General features: G+C 43.3%; 1 protein-coding gene across 1 annotated transcript in view; it reads right to left on the bottom strand.

The window, feature by feature from the left end:
• Nucleotides 1-21,667, bottom strand: part of atm (ATM serine/threonine kinase) — a 137,230-nt gene that overhangs the window by 75,824 nt on the left and 39,739 nt on the right. The window contains exons 23-30 of the mRNA XM_056283044.1: nucleotides 14,021-14,138; nucleotides 13,730-13,900; nucleotides 8,054-8,241; nucleotides 5,407-5,650; nucleotides 5,192-5,307; nucleotides 4,421-4,547; nucleotides 1,208-1,407; nucleotides 858-1,032 (exon numbers count right to left, since the gene is read on the bottom strand). Of these exons, the coding sequence (XP_056139019.1) occupies nucleotides 858-1,032; nucleotides 1,208-1,407; nucleotides 4,421-4,547; nucleotides 5,192-5,307; nucleotides 5,407-5,650; nucleotides 8,054-8,241; nucleotides 13,730-13,900; nucleotides 14,021-14,138 (1,339 nt within the window). The remainder of the gene's footprint in view (nucleotides 1-857; nucleotides 1,033-1,207; nucleotides 1,408-4,420; nucleotides 4,548-5,191; nucleotides 5,308-5,406; nucleotides 5,651-8,053; nucleotides 8,242-13,729; nucleotides 13,901-14,020; nucleotides 14,139-21,667) is intronic.

Raw genomic sequence — 21,667 nt, 5'->3', positions numbered from 1 at the left:
TGCCAACCTGTCCTCCATTCAGGACCTCCAGACTCAGGAAACAGGCAGGAAACATCACTGCAAACCCATCACACCCTGGTCACAACCTGTTCCAACTCCTCCCCTCTGGCAGGCGCTACAGAGCACTGTATCCCAAAACAACCCGATATAAAAACAGGTTCTTTCTGTGAACTGTCATTCAAATGAACGCTTAACACTGTCAATAAATCCAACCATCGGGCGTCCCTACAGATACAATTGGCCATGTTTGCGGGTGGGAAGCCGAATATGGGTACGTGAACTCGGGGGGGAATAGCGTGATCCTCCCACGCGCTACGTCCCCCTGGTGAAACTCCTCACTGTCAGGTGAAAAGAAGCAGCTGGGGACACGATATGTATCAGAAGAGGCAAGTGGTAGTCTGCAGCCCTCCCCAGATCAGCAGAGAGGGTGGAGCAACGACAGGGACAGCTCGGAAGGGTGGGGTAATTGGAAGGATACAATTGGGGAGAAAAAGGGGGGGTGTGTGTGAAAAAATCCAACCATTTTGTATGTACTGTACTGTATTGTACTGTACATTGCACGTATACTGGTACGCTCTGTCATGTCCATCTACCTCAGACATGTAAGTAACCTGCTAACATCTATTTCAGTATCTGATATACGTATTCTCTGCACCATTGCACTTTATCACCGCTTCTTTCTCCTGTATAAGTCAATTCTTGTGTATATACGTATCTGAAGATTGTTGTGCTGTGGTGTTGTTATTCAATGTCAAGTATACTGAGAGAGCCACGAAATCGGAGTCAAATTCCATGTTTGTGCAAACCTATATGGCCAAGAAACATGATTCTGATCCGGAGATGTTGCTGTAAATTACCTGCTGTGAGGTGGCAAGCTGGTGGGTCACTTGAGACGTGAGTGTTCCAATGATGACTTGCAGGTGGCCCTCTAGAGCATCGTCACAATACTGCAGGGCTGCCTGACACACTGCAGTCAGCAGGTCACAGCACAGAGTTAAGCTTCGGTTAGAAACCTCATCATATTGGGCTGGTCTGGGGAGGGGAGAAACATAAACATGTCTGACTTTTCCAAGAGAGACACGCTACACTGAAAGGGTCACTGCTGAGCTCAAACACAAAACCCATGTATGACACGGACTACTGGACACGGGTTCAAACTGCATTTTCATTATAAGTGAGTGGAAGTTTTCATGTTTGAAATACCAACCTGCAACTCATGTGATGGATGAGCGTGTAGATTATATCTCTCAGGGCGAAGGCCCAAGCTCCCCCCAGACCATCCTTTACCTCTTTCAGCAACATGCTAACAAACAGGTGGTACATCAAGAGAATTCGATGGCGCTCATAGCCGTTAGTTGTCTCCGCCACCTTCTTACAAATCGCCAGCAGAATCATCTGGATGGAAATCTAAAATATAAAAGGCAGCAATGATGACAACAGTGTGAGCAATGATGACAATAACACAGACATGTGACAGTAAACAACAGTGAAACATCAAAAGTAAGTCAAATTATGGCTGAAGCATATCTTTACAAATGTTGAGACTAGTCTAAGTTGCCACAGGAAGTTTTCACCTATTAATATCAGTCTCAATTTAATTATGATGCCTCTAAATGACTAACATACGCAAATGAGACATCAGCTAGAGGATTAGTTATTGCTATATAAAGATTCACAATGCTTGTCTCTAGATCAAATGCCCAAGGACATTTTTTTGGGGTTTTTCCCCCTTTTTCTCCCCAGTTGTACCTGGTCTCTGCTCCACCTCCCTTTGCCGACCCGGGGAGGGCTGTAGACTACCACATGCCTCCTCCGATACATGTGGAGTCACCAGCCGTGAGGAGTTTCACCAGGGGGACATAGCACATGGGAGGATCACACTATTCCACCCAGTTCCCCCTCACCCCTGAACAACAGCCCCGACTGACCAGAGCAGGCACTAGTGCAGCGACTAGGACACATACCCACATCTGGCTTCCCACCCACAGACACGGCTAATTGTGTCTGGAGGGACAGTCGACCAAGCTGAGGGTAACACGGGGATTCGAACCGGCGAGCCCCATGTTGGTAGGTAACAGAATAGACCGCTATGCTACCCAGGTGCCCCAGATGACCAAGGAAATTTGACAAAATGAGCTACAGCACATAAGCAGGATACATTCCCACAACTAGATATTGGTGATTCTTCAATTAAGGGAGTTTTTCTGTCCCCAGGGTAGATTTTAAAGAATTTTTTTTTAAAACAAATATTGTATTTGTTAGAGTTAGGTTGTGTTAGCAATGAAAAAAAGATTTGTGTCTCAATGACGACATTTTAATTCTTTTTCAGTATGTTGAACATTCAAATGTGCCAGAATTTCACTGTTTTGGGCTTGCCCCCAACCCCAACTTTTTAAGCTCCCCTCTGCATTTTCTCATAATAATTTAAAAAGACATACTTCAAATTCATATGGTTTATATATGTGCAATTTGCACATTTCTTATAGTTAAATATTGCTGTCCCTCATACATCTGTCATTTCTAAATATCATTAAATTTACTATAAAGATTAATTAAGTTAAAAACTAAATCAAAAATCTGCCCTGTGATGGTCTGGCGGCCTGTCCAGGGTGTCTCCCTGCCTGCCACTCAATGACTGCTGGGATAGGCTCCAGCATCCCCGCGACCCTGAGAGCAGGATAAGCAGTTTGGATAATGGATGGATGGACTAAATCAAATCAATATTTGGTGTGACGATCCTTTGCCTTTAAATCTGGATCAATTCTCTTCAGTGCACTGTCAGGCAATTTTATAAGAAAATTGGCTTGTTCCAAGCAACTGGGAGAACTTGCTTGCTTTTGTCTCTCCAGGTAATCCAGGACAGCCTCCATGATCTTGAGATCAGGGCTCTGTGGGGGCAATACCGTCTGTTGCAGAACTCCTTCTTCTTTTAGCGGTACTTGTGTGTCTGACATTCTTGTGTAAGAAGTGGGTTGTTGTGAAGTGTCTAGTGTGTTGGTGTAGTGTTCTGTGCCTGTCACGTCTCACTCTCAACCTTCACCGCTGGCTAGCAGAAATGCGAACAGAAGAGCTGAGCACATGAGTCTCCCTGCCAGTACATAGCCTCTCCAACAGCAAGCCCTATGTAGTGCCTCCTCATAGCGACACACGGTAACTGGGTACACCTTGGAGCCTGGCTGAATTACATAGGACTTGGAGGAGGTCTGACCCCTAGATGTGCAGTACGCAGGCCCACTGGTGTGGGGATATTCCCTGATGCCCACGAACCAGCCCCCAGCTATGGGTTAAATAGTGCCACTGCCTAGTGGATACCCCGGGAGAGGAATTGGCTACGGGAGTAAACCCCTACACAAAATCAACGTCCACACTGTTGTTGTTTTTTGTTTTTCTTGCCCTTTTGTATCTGTTTAAGTGGGAGAGTACTGCTGGCGTCATGTGTGGCTGCCACTTCTCCCTCTCGTAGCCCCTCTTCCCATCCACCTCTGTATGTCTGTTATGTTTATCTGTTGTCTTGTTTCATCCCGTTTATTGTAAAGCGACTTTGAGTGTTAGAAAAGCGCTATACAAGATTGATTTATTATTATTATTACTATTATTATTATTACTTCATGACCTTGGCCTTGTGTTTGGGGTCACTGTCCTGCTGCAGAATTAAGTTGGGACCACTGCATGATGGAAAAATTCTGCTTGTACTTCTCAGCATTGAGGATTGCATCAGTTCTGACCAGATCACCAACTCCCATTTGCAAATATAGCCGCAAGTAGGCCAAGCAGTCCGAGCATATCCTCAGGAAGGCATCTCGACTCCATATACCAAATTTGGTGTCAATACATGTAAGCATTGCTGAGCTATGCCACCACTTCCTGTTTAGTGGCTTTGTCAAAACTAAAAATCCATCTGATAACTTTTGCGAGGCTTGATCTGAAGATAAACTGTGCCAAATTGGGTGAAGATTGAACAAAGTTCTTGGCCTGTAAATTTTTTTTAAACATTTTGATGAAATCTAATATGGCGGCCGCGTCAATTAGATTAACAAGTTGCCATGTATGGGCCTTGGGCCCTCCCACCGTATCACCAGACACGTGAATCAGTTATTTAAGGCAAACACATCAACAGTTAACAGCTTTGCTAAATTCAGCACTCCCCAGTGGTTAAATGACGCAGTTTTTTTTTATGCTTCCTCAGAAAGGGGTCCTGAATCCATGTAGAATCATGATTCTTTGTTTAACCACATTAGCAGCTGATGAGTGTGCGTCGCACGAAACAGGCCTGTACTGCAATGTATTAACACTTTTTTTCCCTGTATCTGTGTTGATATTATATATATATATATAAATATATGATAAAAAGCACATACACACAATAAAAAAGAATTATAAAACTTTATAAAACTATAAGATCATAATTGAGATATCTTACTGGGTTCTTGGACAGAATGGCCACCAGAGACTTGTGGTTAGCACTATGACATTTGCTGAGGTAGTCCAATGTTGCTTTGATGACAGAGCAACTGAAGTATGGAGGGTTTGGCGCAGGGTCCAATTCCCTACAGGTAAACAAGAATTTTATTACATTTATTACATATTTTTTATTACATTGGTTTTTTTTTTTGTCTGTGTAGATTCGTATTAGTCATCCTGGAGTACACAATGTCACAATGAAGTAAAAACCTACACTGGATTAAAAGGATGTCCTCACCTACATCCTCATTCATCAAGGGGAGTGGCTTCTCCATAAGATTTGCCCACAGCAAAATATTTTCAAATCTAGAGTGAAAGTCCAGCGCATGTTCTTATTTCACTTTGACATCGTGGTTTGTTATTGTTATCATTATTGTAGATCTACTTTGATAGCTAAATGGACACACAATTTCCAGGATATGGGTTGTTGTCAACAAAGCAATAGAAGACAATATAAAAATAGATTAAATAACACAAAAAGAGATTTAAAATGGATCAATAATACAAATGTAACGCTGGAAATTCGACAAGCTTGGATTGAAAATTAGATTTTATTTTCATCATCGGGTGAGAGTTGAGAGGACAACAAAAAGGACAAAGTAGAGGGCCATGGGAATTAGGTTTTTGTGCAGTGGAAACCCAGAAGTACAATTATTTCACCACCCTCTGCTGTTCTCCTCTACTTTCTCAGTAAAGAGTACAATGTAGTAGGGGTTTAAATCACAATTACCCTATGAAATTCACCAAGTGTTCTCTGTCCTCTCCATTCCCGGGTCCTTCGTAAAGCGTCATCAGCAGTTCAACAACAATGTCTGCCAGGTTATTGTGGATCAGGCTGTCAATTTGCTGTGGGCAGATGTCAAAACATCTGAGTCATAACAAAGATAAGAAAAGAAAATTAAATATAACAAAAGAAGAAAAAATAAAAAGAACCTCTTTCCATACCTGTTTGCCCAAGCAGTTGGCATCTTTGAGCAAGTCATAGACCTTATGGGCCTTCTCTCTCTGCTGGGCTACTTGTGCACCCTGGCCAGGTAAGGCAAAATAGGGCAGGATGTTGACCATAATCTTGGGAAAGCAGTCTGCCAGCAACTCTCTCCAGTCCTTCCCAAGATGGCTGCCAACTGACTTTACCTGCTCAAAGTCATCCAAGAAAGCCAAATGGGGAATCAGCACCTGGTAGGAGGAACTAGAAGGGTACAGAAAACAAGACAAAAATCATAATTTTTTTATTATTTTATTATTATTAATTCCCATGGGGAAATTCATCCTCTGCATTTAATCCATCCCTACACACACACACACACACACACACACACACACACACACTTGGAAGGAGTGGGGAGCCTTGTAGCTAGAAGCAGTGGGCAGCAGCCATGCAGCACCCGGGAGCAACTCCAGTTCTTCTTGCCATTCCTCGGTCAGGGGCATGTCTTTTGATGGTGGGAGGAAAATGGAGCAGCCGGAGAAAACCCACGCAGACTCAGGAAGAACATGCAAAATCCACACAGGAAGGACCTGGGATGGCCTGGGGTTCGCACCCAGGACCTTCTTGCTGTGAGGTAATAGTGGTAACCACCATGCTGCCCAGTGGTTAGAATCATTCATCAACCACTGTTCCATTCTTTCTTTGGTTCAATCTTCTGGCATGATTCAATATACTTAAGTGTGGTGAGACATAATGTGAGACTGTTTTAGCAGGAGGAAACTAGACAGGGGTTATTGCAACATCTAAATTTAATTCATGGGCTGAGGTAACATAACTAATTATGTTTTCCTCGAGTGGCCTTGTGATCCTCCTCTTTTTAAAATGTAAATTTGGTGTCCCCAAATGTCTGGCTCCTAAAATTCCATGTTTTCAGATCTTATTTACCTGGCTATGTAATACCAGGTCCAAGCTCAGGGTTGCATGTTTCAGGTCATTAGGAAGCTTTTACATAGCTTGCACATGTAGCTTTCCCAAAAGGTGGGGGAATGTTATCCTAAGTCATTATTATTATCTCCACCAGGCTGATACCCTGCAGGGGATATGGGTTTGGTCATGTGTGTGTGTGTGTGTGTGTGTGTGTGTTTCCGCGGCTAATCTTGCGAACTACTGAACCTTCCATCCATTATCTGAACCACTTATCCTGCTCTCAGGGTTGCGGGGATGCTGGAGCCTATTTCAGCAATCATTGGGCGGCAGGTGCGGAAACACCCTTGACAGGCCTCCATGCAATCACAGGGTGCACACACGCACACACGCACACACACACACACACACACACACACCAAACATTCATACCTAGGGACAATTTAGTACGGCCAATTCACCTGAACGATATGTCTTTGGACTGTGGGAGGAAACTGGAGCCCCTGGAGGAAACCCACACAGACACGGGGAGAACATGCAAACTCCACACAGAGGACGATCCGGGATGACCCACCAAGGTTGGACTACCCCGGGGCTCGAACCCATGACCTTCTTGCTGTGAGGTGACCGCGCTAACCACTGCACCACTGTGCCATCCGTAGATATTAATATGATTACTCAAATGTTATGACATAAATTACCATTGGATCCTAAGCTTATTATTCTGTGTATATATCCTATCAACCATCACTTAAAAAGCAAAGAGTTTAAATTCATAGACCTGTATATTACAAGCTAAACGTGTAATTGCTCTTAATTGTAAAAACGTTAATGGGCCAAGAATCAGAATGTGGATTAAAGAAATGGCTTCAAACATGTCAATGGAAAAGATAACGCATATTGTTAGATGTAAACAACATATTCTTGATGATATCTGGAGATGTTTTATGTACTTCTTAAGGACTAATGTTAATGTTGGTAATCTGCTTCAGCAGGAACAAGCCCTGAGGGAGTAAGGTACCGTAAAGATCTTGTACATTGACCTAAGAAACACCCTTTACTTTATTTATTTAAAAACGTACACTTTTTACACAAAAAATTTAAATTTTGTTTTTTATATTTAAATTTTTTTTCTTGCATTTATGTCCCTACTCAGTTCATAGGGATGAGTTATTGGAGGGAGAACAGGGGGGGAAATGTTTGCTGTGTTTTATATAATTGTCATTCATTGTATAATCTGATATGATTTACAAACTATGAAAAAAAAAGCATGTAGGTACTGAGATTGCTTCTGTTCAAAAGTTATGTCTTCTACATGATACAAAGGACATTAAAGATGTAAGAAGCAAACATCTAAACTGGCCTTCACTATGACAAAAAGGGTTATTCTGAAACACTGGAAAGTGAATAACTCCCAACCTATCAATAAAGGTTCAGCAATTTGGCAGACTGCCACTTATGAGTTACTTACCTTTAAAATAAATGATGGAATGCATGCCTTCCTACAAACACGGCAACAATTCAAAAGCACACATATATTTCAAATATATTACATTTCTTAATTACTTGTGAAATGTCGTTTCTCGTACATTTCAAATTCTTCTATGAATTTTGAAATCTGCACAGAGACGCAGTAAATCACTCAAACTGAATGCTTGCAGGAAAGAATCCAAGATGTCTACAAAACATGGCATCAGATGGGATCTGGAACATCTGGTCAGAAAAGGTTACTTCCCTTACCTGTAGAACTCTTTTAGACTGCCATGGTCGACAAGGTTATAGGGAAAAGACTGAAGAGTGTAACGGACATCAGACTTTATATCAGAATGTTGTTGCCCGAGCCACTCAGCCACCAGATAGTAAAGGTGAGAAGTGACAAAAACTTTGACACTTCTGTAGCCAAGGATTCTTGATACATGGTACATCACCTGGGGAAAAAATGAGGCATGAAAAACATATTAACTGAATTTCAAGTACATAACTGGAAAATGCATAATTATTTTGTGACAGCATAACATCCTTGATTATCATTTCCTCTCCCTCAGAATGATACATAGAAAAGGCAAATGAGAGGGCAACTTCAGACTGAATAATGGAGCAGAAACCAAATGGCCCTTCAGGCTGAATACGAGGCAAGATCCCAATGAGAATCAACACCCCAGTCTTCCCTTAGCTTTCAATTCTTAGTTTGATCTCGCCAGTTTGGCAAAGTGCATCTTCCTTTTGGATTTCTTCTTTTCTCACTAGATAATACCATAATACCATGGGTGAGCCATTCACAACTCATAAGCTTAGAGTATGGCCTTGGGTGAAAAATAGGGGAAGCAATTGCGAAAACACAGAAATATGTATAAAGTTAGCAAGTTCTTAGGCTAACAATTTAGCAAACAGTTGCATTACCATACATCCAGGAGAAAAGTACAATATTGGTGTCAATGGGGAGTCTATTTAGCTACACCCGGCACCAATAGGGGAGAAGGACCTATAGGGGGCATAATTTAATGTCTATTTTCAGTTCTTATTTTACATCTCACATTTTATAGGCCTTGTTATCTTTGTTAGATTTGCAATATGTGTTTTCCGTTTTGTTTTTCAGGTAATATTTTCATGTTTTCAGCTTTGCTATTCAAGTTCGACCATGTCTCTGTGAGGTTTAAATTGTTTAAAAATAGTATTATAGTTGTTAAAATGTTAATTTTGGTGTCAGTTAGTTTCATAACAGACATACTAACATATGTAATGCATTAATATCTCAATTGGGTATTTATCTTGGCAGAATATAGAAACCAGCAGTCATTTTGACCGCCCATGGTCATTTTAGGTAGGAGTCAAAATCGAATCAGTGGTGTTTGGGGTATCCTGTTTAACATGTGGACAAATCCCCCTTGGGTTAATGAGGTGTAACTATCAAAATGCTGAAACACAGTGTTGACTTGCATCATTCCCTGTCATGCATGCAAAAGATGGACAAACAATAGAACAAACAGACTAATAGCCGGCTTAAAAAACAGCTGATGATTGCTTACGGCATGAAACAGGCTTGTACTGTCTCATAAAGAATTTACTTGACTCACTGGATTATTTTGCTGCTTATTTGTTGAGCACTTTCCTTACTGTTGAGTGTTTCTTTTAACAAAGTTATATATATATATATATATATATATACACACACACACACACACACACACACACACACACACACACACAGTGCAATCCGGAAAGTATTCACACCCTTTCACTTTCCCCACATTTTGTTATGTTACAGCCTTATTCCAAAATGGATTAAATTCCTTTTTTTCTCATCAATCTACATACAATGACCAAGCGAAAAAGTTTTGTAGAAATTTTTGCAAATTTATTAAAAATAAAAAACTGAAATATTGCATGTACATAACTATTCACACCCTTTACTCAGTACTTGGTTGAGGCACCCTTGGCAGCGATTACAGCCTCAAGTCTTCTTGGGTATGAAGCTACAAGCTTGGTACACCTATATTTGGGGTATTTCTCCCATTCTTCTCTGCACATCCTCTCGAGCTCTGTAAGGTTAGATGGGGATAGTCACTGCACAGCTATTTTCAGGTCTTTCCAGAGATGTTCAATGGGGTTGACGTCTGGGCTCTGGCTGGGCCACTCAAGGACATTCACAGACTTGTCCCGAAACCACTCCTTCATTGTCTTGGCTGTGTGCTTAGGGTCGTTGTCATGTTGAAAGGTAAATCTTCGCCCCAGTCTGAGGTCCTGAGCGCTCTGGAGCAGGTTTTCATCAAGGATCTCTCTGTACTTTGCTCCATTCATCTTTCCCTCGATCCTGACTAGTCTCCCAGTTCCTGCCGCTGAAGAACATCCCCACAGCATGATGCTGCCACCACCATGCTTTACTGTAGGGATGGTATTAGCAAGGTGATGAGAGGTGCCTGGTTTCCTCCAGACGTGACGTTTGGCATTCAGGCATTATTTTTTAATAAATTTGCAAAAATTTCTACAAAACCTTTTTCACTTTGTCATTATGGGGTATTGTGTGTAGATTGATGAGAAAAAAATGAATTTAATCCATTTTGGAATAAGGCTGTAACATAACAAAATGTGGGGAAAGTGAAGGGGTGTGAATACTTTCCGGATGCACTGCATGTACATGCAATATTTCAGATTTTTATTTCTAATAAATTTGTAAAAATTTCTACAAAACCTTTTTCACTTTGTCATTATGGGGTATTGTGTGTAGATTGATGAGAAAAAAAAGGAATTTAATCCATTTTGGAATAAGGCTGTAACATAACAAAATGTGGGGAAAGTGAAGGGGTGTGAATACTTTCCGGATGCACTGTATATACACTGCTCAAAAAAATAAAGGGAACACATAAGCAATGCAATATAGCTCCAAGTCAATCACACTTTTGAGATATCAACCTGTCCAGTTAGGAAGCAACACTGATTTGTGAATCAATTTCACCTGTTGGTAAATTGTCTAATTTCCACCTGGTGGAAATTAGACAATTTGCAAGACAACCCCTATAAAAGGAATGGATTTGCAGGTGGTGGCCACAGACCATTTGCCTGTCCTCATCTTTTCTGGCCGATCTTTGGTTAGTTTTTCATTTTGCTAGTGCCCTCACCACTAGAGGTGGCATGAGGCGGTATCTGCAACCTACAGAAGTTGCTCAGGTAGTGCAGCTCATCCAGGATGGCACATCAATGCGTGCTGTGGCAAGAAGATTTGATGTGTCTCCCAGCACAGTGTCCAGAGCATGGAGGAGGTACCAGGAGACAGGCCAGTACACCAGGAGACGTGGAGGGGGCCGCAGGAGGACAACAACCCCGCAGCAGGACCGCTATCTGGTCCTTTGTGCAAGGAGGAACAGGAGGAGCACTGCCGGAGCCCTACAAAACGACCTTCAACAGGCCACTAATGTGCAGGTTTCTGCTCAAACAGTGAGAAACAGAATGCATGAGGATGGTATGAGGGCCCGACGTCCACAATTGGGGCCTGTGCTCACAGCCCAACACCGTGCAGTCCGATTGACCTTTGCCAGAGAACATCTTGGTTGGCAGATTCGCCATTGGCGCCCTGTGCTCTTCACAGATGAGAGCAGGTTCACACTGAACACATGTGACAGAAGTGAGAGAGTCTGGAGACGCTGTGGAGAACGTTCTGCTGCCTGCAACATCCTCCAGCATGACCGGTTTGGCAGTGGGTCAGTGATGGTCTGGGGAGGCATATCCTTGGAGGGCCGCACAGACCTCTACGTGCTAGCCAGAGGTACCATGACTGCCATTAGGTACCGGGATGAGATCCTCAGACCCCTTGTCAGACCATATGCTGGTGCAGTGGGCCCTGGGTTCCTGCTCATGCATGACAATGCTCGTCCTCATGTGGCCAGAGTGTGTCAGCAGTTCCTGTATGTCGAGGGCATTGATGCTATGGACTGGCCTGCACGTTCCCCAGACCTGAATCCAATCGAGCACCTCTGGGACATCATGTCTCGTACCATCCGCCAACGCGATGTCGCACCACAGACTGTCCAGGAGTTGACCGATGCCCTGATCCAGGTCTGGGAGGAGATCCCTCAGGAGACCATCCGTCGTCTCATCAGGAGCATGCCAAGACGTTGTAGGGAGTGCATAGAGGCACGTGGAGGCCACACACACTACTGAGCCTCATTTTGAATCGTCTTGAAGAATTTCCACAGAAGTTGGATCAGCCTATGTTCTCATTTTCCACTTTGATTTTGAGTATGATTCTGAATCCAGACCTTAATGGGCTAATGATTTTGATTTCCATTGATCATTCTTAGGTTATTTTGCTCTAAACACATTCCTCTGTCTAATAAATAAAGATTTTCAGCTGAAATATTTCATTCATCGAGGTCTATATTGTGTTTTTAGGTGTTCCCTTTATTTTTTTGAGCAGTATATATACAGTTCATTCATTCATCATTAGCCGCTTTTCCGGGGTCGGGTCGCGGTGGCAGCAAGCTAAGTAGGGCACTCCAGATGTCCCTCTTCCCAGCAACGCACTCCAGATGTCCCTCTTCCCAGCAACGCCCTCCAGCTCCTCCTGGGGGATCCCAAGGCGTTCCCAGGCCAGACTGGACATGTAGTCATGTAGTCCCTCCAGCGAGTTCTGGGTCTACCCCGGGGTCTCCTCCCAGTTGGCCGTGCCCCGGTAAACCTCCAAAGGAAGGCGCCCAGGGGGCATCCTAATCAGATGCCCGAACCATCTCAATTGGCTCCTTTCGATGCGAAGGAGCAGCGGCTCTACGCCGAGCTCCCTCCAGATGTCCGAGCTCCTCACCCTATCTCTAAGGCTGAGCCCAGACATCCTATGGAGGAAACTCATTTCAGCTGCTTGTATCTGCGATCTCCCCCTTTCTGTCACTACCCAAAGCTCATCACCATATAATATATATCATTAGCAGCTGATGAGTGTGCGACGCACGAAACAGGCTTGTACTGCTATGTATTAAAACTTTTTTCCTGCATCTGTATATATATATATATATGTGTGTGTGTGTGTGTGTGTGTGTGTATGTATACGTGTGTGTGTATACATGTATGTATGTATGTATGTATATGTACTTTTTTTCTCCCCAACTGTATCCTGTCTATTACGCCACTCTTCTGAGCTATCCCGGTCATGGCTCCACCCCCTATGCCGATTTGGGGAGGGCTGCAGACTACCGCATGTCTCCTCTGATACATGTGGAGTCGCCAGCCGCTTCTTTTCACCTGACAGTAAGGAATTTCACCAGGGGGACGTAGCGCGTGGGAGGATCATGCTATTCCCCCCAGTTCTCCTTCGCCCCTGAACAGGCACCCTGACCGACCAGAGGAGGTGCTAGTGTGGCGACCAGGACACGTACCCACATCTGGTTCCCCCCTGCAGACACGGCCAATTGTGTCTGTAGGCCGGAGGCAACACGGGGATTTGAACCGGTGATCCCCGTGTTGGTAGGCAATGGAATAGACCACTACGCTGCCTTGACACCCACAATTTCCTTTTTACTGTATTTTTTTTTTTCGTATTGCAAAAATGTGTGTTAATAAGCATGTTTTATACCGCTCTGACAGCTGATTGGTCCAAGAGCTGTTTATGATCTGTGATGTCTACATTGTGCTTACATACTTGCCTCCAAATATTCTATTTGTTATTCAATTTATTTCTTGTTTTTCTTTTTTTTTTGTCTTGTTTTTTTGTGCGAGTGATAGATACATAAGCACACTTGGCCAACGAAGTTGGTTCTGATTCTGATCCTTAACTAGGTGAGCGGCATAAGTTACCATGGCGATATTCCCCGCTAAAAAGTGATCCACTATCATCAGATAGAAAATCCAGAGGTTAGCTCAAACTAAGCTTAAAGTTAGCTAACTACACAAGAAATCCCGATCCACGAGACAGGCCCCAGAGGTCCTTACCTTTTTGATGAGCGGATCCTCTATATTGTTTTCCTTATATGACTGGAAGAGGGCAAACAGGGACTGCTTCTCAAAGACAGGGCTGCAGCACAGCACAGCAGACACACTCCTCAACAGCGTGGCCTTGCGGTTAAACATGTCATCATCTAGGTCATCTGAAGATCTGTCTTTCTGTGTGCATTAACACACATGAACACGCACCAACACAAACACACATACAGGAGGATGAGGATACCGGCATAAAATAAACTGGATGATTTGTGGCACACTGCATGTGGAAAATGATCTTACCGAGAACCTCATGCCTTCCTGAGCCTTTAGGTAGACATCCTCAAAGGCTGCCTGTTGGTGTTTCAGCGGCAGCAATTTCCTGTTCCCTGGGTGATCTGGTCTCATTTCGACAAATAGCCTAGACACAATTAGATACGATGACAAATGAGCAGACATATTAGAAGAAAGAAAGAAAGCCACTTTATTTTGGCATTGTATTCTTACGATGAATTTGTCCTCTGCATTTAACCCATCCTATTGTATAGCAGCAGTGGGCAGCTGCAGCACCCGGGGACCACCTCCAGTTCTTCTTTCGTTTGCCTTGCTCAGGGGCACAGGCAGGAGTATTAACCCTAACATGCATGTCTTTTTGATTACTGGGTTAATATGGCTGGAAATGCTCTCAGAATTGTAATTTTTCAAACCGCACAATATGAATGTTTTCTCAAAATAATAAAAGTACTACTTGCCAAGTTTAATAGGTTAATTTTGCTCCTGAATGAAGGAGAATAGTGTTTCAAATGATTACTGTCTAATTTGTGGGTATCTGTCAGATAGTGCCATTTATTTTCATTTGTCAGAAAAACTCAAAAACTGTTGAGATCACATGCAATACCAGCTCAAAACTGCCGATCCGGTGAGGGCCACAGACTACCACATGCTTCCTCCAATACATGTGGAGTCACCAGCTGCTTCTTTTCACTAGACAGTTAGGAGTTTCGTCAGGCGAATGTAGCACATGGGAGGATCACGCTACCCCCCTCCCCCGAACAGGCCGGCCAGAGGAGGCGCTAGTGCAGCGACCAGAACACATACCCACATCCGGCTTCCCACCTGCAGACACGGCCAATTGTGTCTGTAGGGACGCCCGACCAAGCCTGAGGCAACACGGGGATTCGAACCAGTGATCCCCATGTTGGTAGGCAATGGAATACACCGCCATGCCACCTGGACGCCCCACCCTTCAATTTCTACCCTTACAATCAGACACCTCCCCTTACCTAACTTCCACAGATGATAAAATTCGTATATTAGCTCTTTTAGTTATTAACACTGCTACCCCCTCCACTAAAGTTGGTGCCATGGCTGAGTACATATGACCCCTTCCACCACCGCCCTCAGTCTATCTCATTAGTTTGTTCACTATGAATGAGTTTCCTGAAGAAAAAACCACATCTATCTTTTCTGCTTCACAACCTCAGCCACTAAAGCCCTCTCACATCTGTCCCTCCCACCATTAATGTTAAGAGATCCGACCCTGAGCCCCTGCATAAGACAGGTAGAACAGAGAAAAAGGCAAAAACACCCTGTGATGCATGATAATAATTTATTTCACAACTTCTGTCCTTCTTACAGTTTTCCCCTTTGCTGCCTTTCTCAAGGCTGTGATGTGTTTTTTATGGCGAAAATGTTTTTCTCATCAAGCAGCTCAAAACCAATGACCAACAGTCCTAACGAACTTCTCTGTATTATTAACATAATCTTTTACTGACTTCCCAAAAGTTTAACCCAAAAAAACATGTATGTCCTCCAGAGAATACAGATCTATGCTGCGGTTTGAGGATTCACCAACTGACAACCTATCAGACTGAATCATAATCCATGTCCTCAGCCTCACCTGTTACCTGGCTACAGGTAATCTCCCCTACACTCACAGTGTTACCTTCAGTAGGCCTACCTCCGCCCTTCAGACTCTGTCCCTCACCGCTGAACACATCCTCAGTCCCTGCCGAGCTGCTGGATGTAGCCACCTGTTCAGCTCCAAGTGTTTCTGCAAGCTCTGCCCCCGGCTCTGAGGCCATGGGCTGAGAGCCTAATTTCCTCATCTACAACCGGTGGAGCAGGCTGTTCCTCCGAATGACTCCATCCTCCTCTCCCCACCTTGGAGACATTATCAGTGGGCGGGACGTTAGCATCTACAGTGTTTGCCTCCACTTGCTGTCTGTGTGGACATGTGAATCGCTTATGGCCCCGAACTAGCATACACCATGCACAAGCCATTACCGTGTTTAACTCTGAAGGAAGCCTGCAAACTCTGTGTCAGAGAGTCCAAAAATGTAAATACCTGTCTCCTGAGTGACTGAACATGTTTTACCTTCGGATCTGTACATTCGAGATTAAGACTTTTTAAAGCACTGTCAAATTTACCAAACCTCCGCAGCTCATTTTCCAACAGCTTGATGGAGATAAACTGCGGAACACCCAACACTGTGATTCTGGTAGAACCGACAATGGGGAAACAGTAGCATAAATACCCTGATAGCTACACCCCTCTAGATCATCTCACTAACATGACGCTCCTCTTCAAAATATCACCACAAGTTGTTCTAAAAATTGTTTTATGTATTTTTGTATTTATGTATTTTTATTGGAAGAAAAAAAAAACACTTAAAAATTGTTCTAAAGAATTCCACTCAGATTGTTACATTAGATTGTTATCAGATAGTGCCTCGAACATATTGCCCTTCATTTTTATCTTTTTCAAATATGTTCTATTAAACATATGTTCATTTAAAGGCAGCCTTGTGTTGGGGTTTGTGTTGCTGTAAATTTTGGCACAACATTTTTTACATTTATTTACTGCAACTGAATATTGGCCCCAAATATCGACTATTGGCTTCCATAACTACATTCTTCTGACATTCTGTGTGTCTGACATCCTTGTGTAAGAAGTGGGGTTGCTGTGAAGCATCTAGTGTGTTGGCGTAGTGTTATCCAAAGGAATTGAATCGAGTGCAACTGGACTTGGTATATATCCGTGAAGACGTTTCGCCTCTTATCCAAGAGTCTTCATCAGTTCGTGCCTTTCTGACTAGACCAAGCTAGTCTGACTGGCTGGTGATGAAACTCAGATATTTATCCTCTTTGGAGTCGTTGTCAGAGCTAACGATGTCCATGGCTCTTTGTGTTCCGATGTGTAGCAACGCCCGTCATTATCAGAGGTATTGATATGCGTGGCTGTTTTGTGTTCCGATGTTTAGCAACGCCCGTCATTATCAGAGCTATTGATATGCGTGGCTCTTTGTGATCCGATGTTAAGCAGCGACGGTCGTTGGGGGTGTTAGTTTCAACTTCGTTAGTGCTTCATTCAGTGGTCATGAGTCGTTGGAGCCGTTAGTGACCGGCTGTTGTTCTTGGAGGCTAAGCTTCTTGAGTGTCCTGGGTAGAGATGAAAGGACGGCATTGTAAGTGGGAGATAGGTGGTCCTCCTCTGTTGAGGTCTGCGACACCACCAATCTCCCACGTACAATGCTGTCCTTTCATCTCTACCCAGGAGATTTCTTGGACCTACAATGCTAGACATCGTTCATTTATCTCTTACTACTGGCATTGTTCCCAGCAGTTTTAAGACAGCTGTGGTTAAACCTCTACTTAAAAAACCGCACCTTGATCCAGGGTCTCTTAATAACTATCGACCAGTCTCTAATCTTCCATTCTTCTCTAATGTAGTAGAGAGAGTTGTGTATCAAAAACTTTTGACTCATATAAAAGAAAACTATCTATATGAACCTTTTCAGCGGCTTTCAGGCCCTGTCACTTCACTGAAACTGCTCTGACAAGAGTGGTAAATGATCTTTTACTGGCTATCGACTCTGATTCCACTTCTGTGCTTCTACTACTGGACCTCAGTGCAGCCTTTGACACCACTGATCACTGTATACTTTTAGATAGATTAAATTGTAATTTTGGTGTCTCTGGCTTAGCTCTCTCTTGGCTTAAGTCCTACTTATCTGGAAGAATACATTGTGTCTGCTATAATAATATTATATCAAAATTTTCTGATGTTAAATATGGTGTGCCTCAGGGCTCAGTTCTTTGCCCTCTACTTTTCTCTCTTTACATTACACCTCTTGGCCAAATTATATGCAGTTATGGAATAAATTTCCATTGCTATGCTGATGATGTTCCTCAGATGTATGTGCCTATAAGGGCTGATGATCATACTCAAATCACTAACTTAGAGGCCTGCTTGGCTACTGTGAAAAACTGGATGTCACTTAACTTTCTGCTTTTAAATTCAGATAAAACCGAGATGCTAGTCATTGGCCCTGCTAGACACAGACACCAATTTGATCAAGTAACGATAACAATCGACAACTCTGTGGTTTCACAAAGTGTGGCAGCCAAAAATCTTGGTGTCACGTTTGATCCCAGCCTTTCCTTTGATAAGCACATTAAAGAAATCACCAAGACTGCCTTTTTTCACTTACATAACATAGCTAAAATCCGGTCTTTTCTCTCCATGGTGACGCAGAGATTCTAATACATGCATTGGTTTCATCCAGACTTGATTACTGTAATGTTCTGTTCTCAGGTCTGCCACATTCTAGTACTAAAAGTCTTCAGATGGTTCAGAATGCTGCTGCTAGAATCCTAACTAAAACTAGGAAATTTGACCATATTACACCAATTCTTGCCTCCCTTCATTGGCTTCCTATCCATGCTAGATCAGAATACAAGGTGCTTCTGCTGACTTATAAAATCCTAAATCCTAAACTCAACAGTGACAAAACAGAACTCCTCTTCAGTGGCTCCAAGTCCACTCTCAGCCAAATCAACAACCTTGCACTCACCATCGATGGAACTACTGTCTCCCCTTCCCCCCAGGCACGCAACCTTGGTGTGATCCTTGATCCCACCCTCTCCCTTGAGCCACATATCCGCCAAATGTTCAAATCCTCCTTCTACCACCTTCGCAACATTGCAAAAATAAGATCCTCTCTCACATGCCCTGCTGCTGAGATTCTGATCCATGCCTTCACCTCCTCCTGCCTTGATTACTGCAACTCACTCCTCTATGGCATCAGTGCTAGCTCTATCAAGAGACTCCAATTGGTTCAGAACGCATCCGCCTGACTTTTAACTTTCACCAAATCCTGGCACCACATCACCCCTATCCTAAAAGACCTCCACTGGCTACCCATCTCCCACCGGATCAATTACAAACTCCTGGTTCTCACTTATAAAGCCCTTCACAAACTGGCTCCCCCATACCTCACCAATCTCCTCTATCCCTACCAACCCTCTCGGTTCCTCAGCTCCACCTCAGCCTCCCTTCTCTCTACCCCCAGGTCCAACCTCCGCGGCTTTGGTGACCGAATCTTCTCCAGAGCAGCTCCCAGGCTCTGGAACTCACTTCCCCAAATCATTAGACTCAGAATCCCTCTCACTCTTCCAATCCTGTCTCAAGACACATCTTTTCTCCATTGCCTTCTCGGGCTCCCCGTCCGCTCAAAAAAAACCTGGTCTGGGGCAGGCTGGGGACTGAGCGCTTGACCTGCATCTGTGATTTATGTGATTTATGATGTTTGTTTTTCTTTCCCTTTATATCTGTCCAAGTCGGAGAGTACTGCTGGCGTCGTCTGTGGCTGTCGCTTCTCCCTCTCGTAGCCCCCCTTCCCATCCACCCCTGTATGTCTGTGTTATGTTCATCTGTCGTCTTGTTTCACTCCATTTATTGTAAAGCGACTTTGAGTACTTGAAAAGCGCTATATAAGATTTATTTATTTATTATTATTATTAAATGGGCTTGCCCCATCTTACCTGTATGATCTCCTTAAACCTTACATTCCATCTCGAGCTCTTTGTTCTCAAAATACAGGCTCATGTGTGTACCCAAAGTTAAAAAAAAGTCAGCTGGTGGCAGGGCCTTTTCCTACCGGGCTCCATTGTTGTGGAATAACCTGCCTGCTGCCATTAGACAATCAGAGTCTGTTGAGTCCTTTAAATCCAAACTTAAAACTCATCTTTTTGCCTTAGCATACAATTAGTTGCCTTTAGGTTGAGTGCTTCACAACCTGTACTAGATAGCGGGTTGGTTTTCTGTCTCAATTAATTTACCAACCACTGTTCAGCCGATGAGATTATCGAGTATAGATTACAGAGTATAGATTATGACTAATTGATGAATTAATTGATTATGGCTAATGACTATTGCAAACTGTTCTCTTCTCTAACATGTCTTTTCTCTCTCTCTGAATGATGTCTTCTCCTTTCTCTTTTTCTGTGTTTGAATGGTGTCATGTGAGTCGCTCTTGCGTGCTTGTGCAGTCGGTTCTCCTCCCAGGTCTCCGTGGTGATGATGGTCGCCATTTGGATGCTGCCTGCCCTTCCTCTCCTCACATAAGTTTTTCTTTTTTTACATGATGATGCTGGTCACGTGGCACAGGAACAGGAGAGCCGAGCATGTAAGTCTCTCCCTGTCAGTACATAGCCTCTCCAACAGCAAGCCCTATGTAGTGTCTCCTCGTGGCGACACATGGTAACTGGGTACCACTTGGACCCTGGCTGAACTACAAGGGACTCGGAGGAGGTCTGGCCCATAGACGTGCGGTACGCAGGCCCACCGGTGTGTGGATATTCCCTGATGCCCACAAACCAGCCCCCAGCTATGGGTTAAATAGTGCCACTGCCTAGTGGATACCTCGGGGGAGGAATAGGCTACGGGAGTAAACCCCTTCAGAAAATCCACATCCACAGCGCTGTTGTTTTTTGTTTTTCTTGCCCTTTTGTATCTGTTTAAGTCGGAGAGTACTGTTGGCGTCATGTGTGGCTGCCGCTTCTCCCTCTCGTAGCCCCCCTCCCATCCACCCCTGCATGTCTGTTTATCTGTTGTTTTGTTTCACTGCCGTTTATTGTAAAGCGACTTTGAGTGTTATATAAGTTTGATTTATTATTATTATTATTATTATAATAATCGTTCAACCGCAGAACATCCATCTGGTTCTGCTGACGTACCAGCACTATATAAGTGCATTTATGTGAAGGAATACGGACATTCTGCGGTTGAGAGATTGTAGCTCCACATGGGAGGGTTCTGTCTGTGTCCCATTCCTCAACTTCAGTGCTGGCTACTCCTGCTAAATCTCCAAACTGGGAGTGCACACACTCTCATCTACTGCAGGTAATACACTGACTATTAATAAGTACCTCATGCAACCCTACTTCAAAAAACCCGAACTACCACTTTAAAGATATGAGAAAGGGAACATAATGACACTAATGTACATTTTTCCATTCAGTTCAGGCAAAGCCTGCTGGGAGCACTTTAACCAATTTATGTGGAGTTATTTTAATATTATAATTATTCAGTCTGATCAAAGTTTACTTCCTGCTGCCCATGCTGTTTAATTCATTCCGTTTTCATGTTCTGGAAGTTATTTATTTTTAACTAAAAAAGGAATTCCACTCAGATTGTTATCTAGTGCCTTGAACATCATGCACTTTATTTTTTTCAAATATTTTCTGTTTCACACGAAATTCAATCTAAAATATGTTCATTTAAAGGCAGCCTTGTGTTGGGGTTTGTGTTGCTGTAAATTTTGGCACAACATTTTTTACATTTACTGCAACTGAATATTGGCCCCAAAATATCGGTTACTGGGTGCCATAACTTACCAGTAATCGATATCCGCCCTGAAAAAAACCCCATATTGGTCGACCCCTAGTATAGATTATTAGTCTGACAGCTTGGTGGGCTGTCCTGGACCTCTGCAATTTCACATTAAAGGTGGCCAAACTCCCGACAAGATTTATCTTGGTTTAATTTTTTTATATCACAAAAACCTGCCATTTTAACAGTGGTGGGCAGACTTTTTATATTCACTGTACCTTACATTCTTATATCAAATAAATGTCTGTATGTAGCTTTGTTTATACCTATATTCT

This window comes from Lampris incognitus, chromosome 7 (assembly GCF_029633865.1).
Source record: "Lampris incognitus isolate fLamInc1 chromosome 7, fLamInc1.hap2, whole genome shotgun sequence".
Classification (NCBI taxonomy): Eukaryota; Metazoa; Chordata; class Actinopteri; order Lampriformes; family Lampridae; genus Lampris; species Lampris incognitus.
The sequence above is the reverse complement of the archived record's forward strand: the minus strand, read 5'-3'. Positions and strand labels throughout refer to the sequence as shown.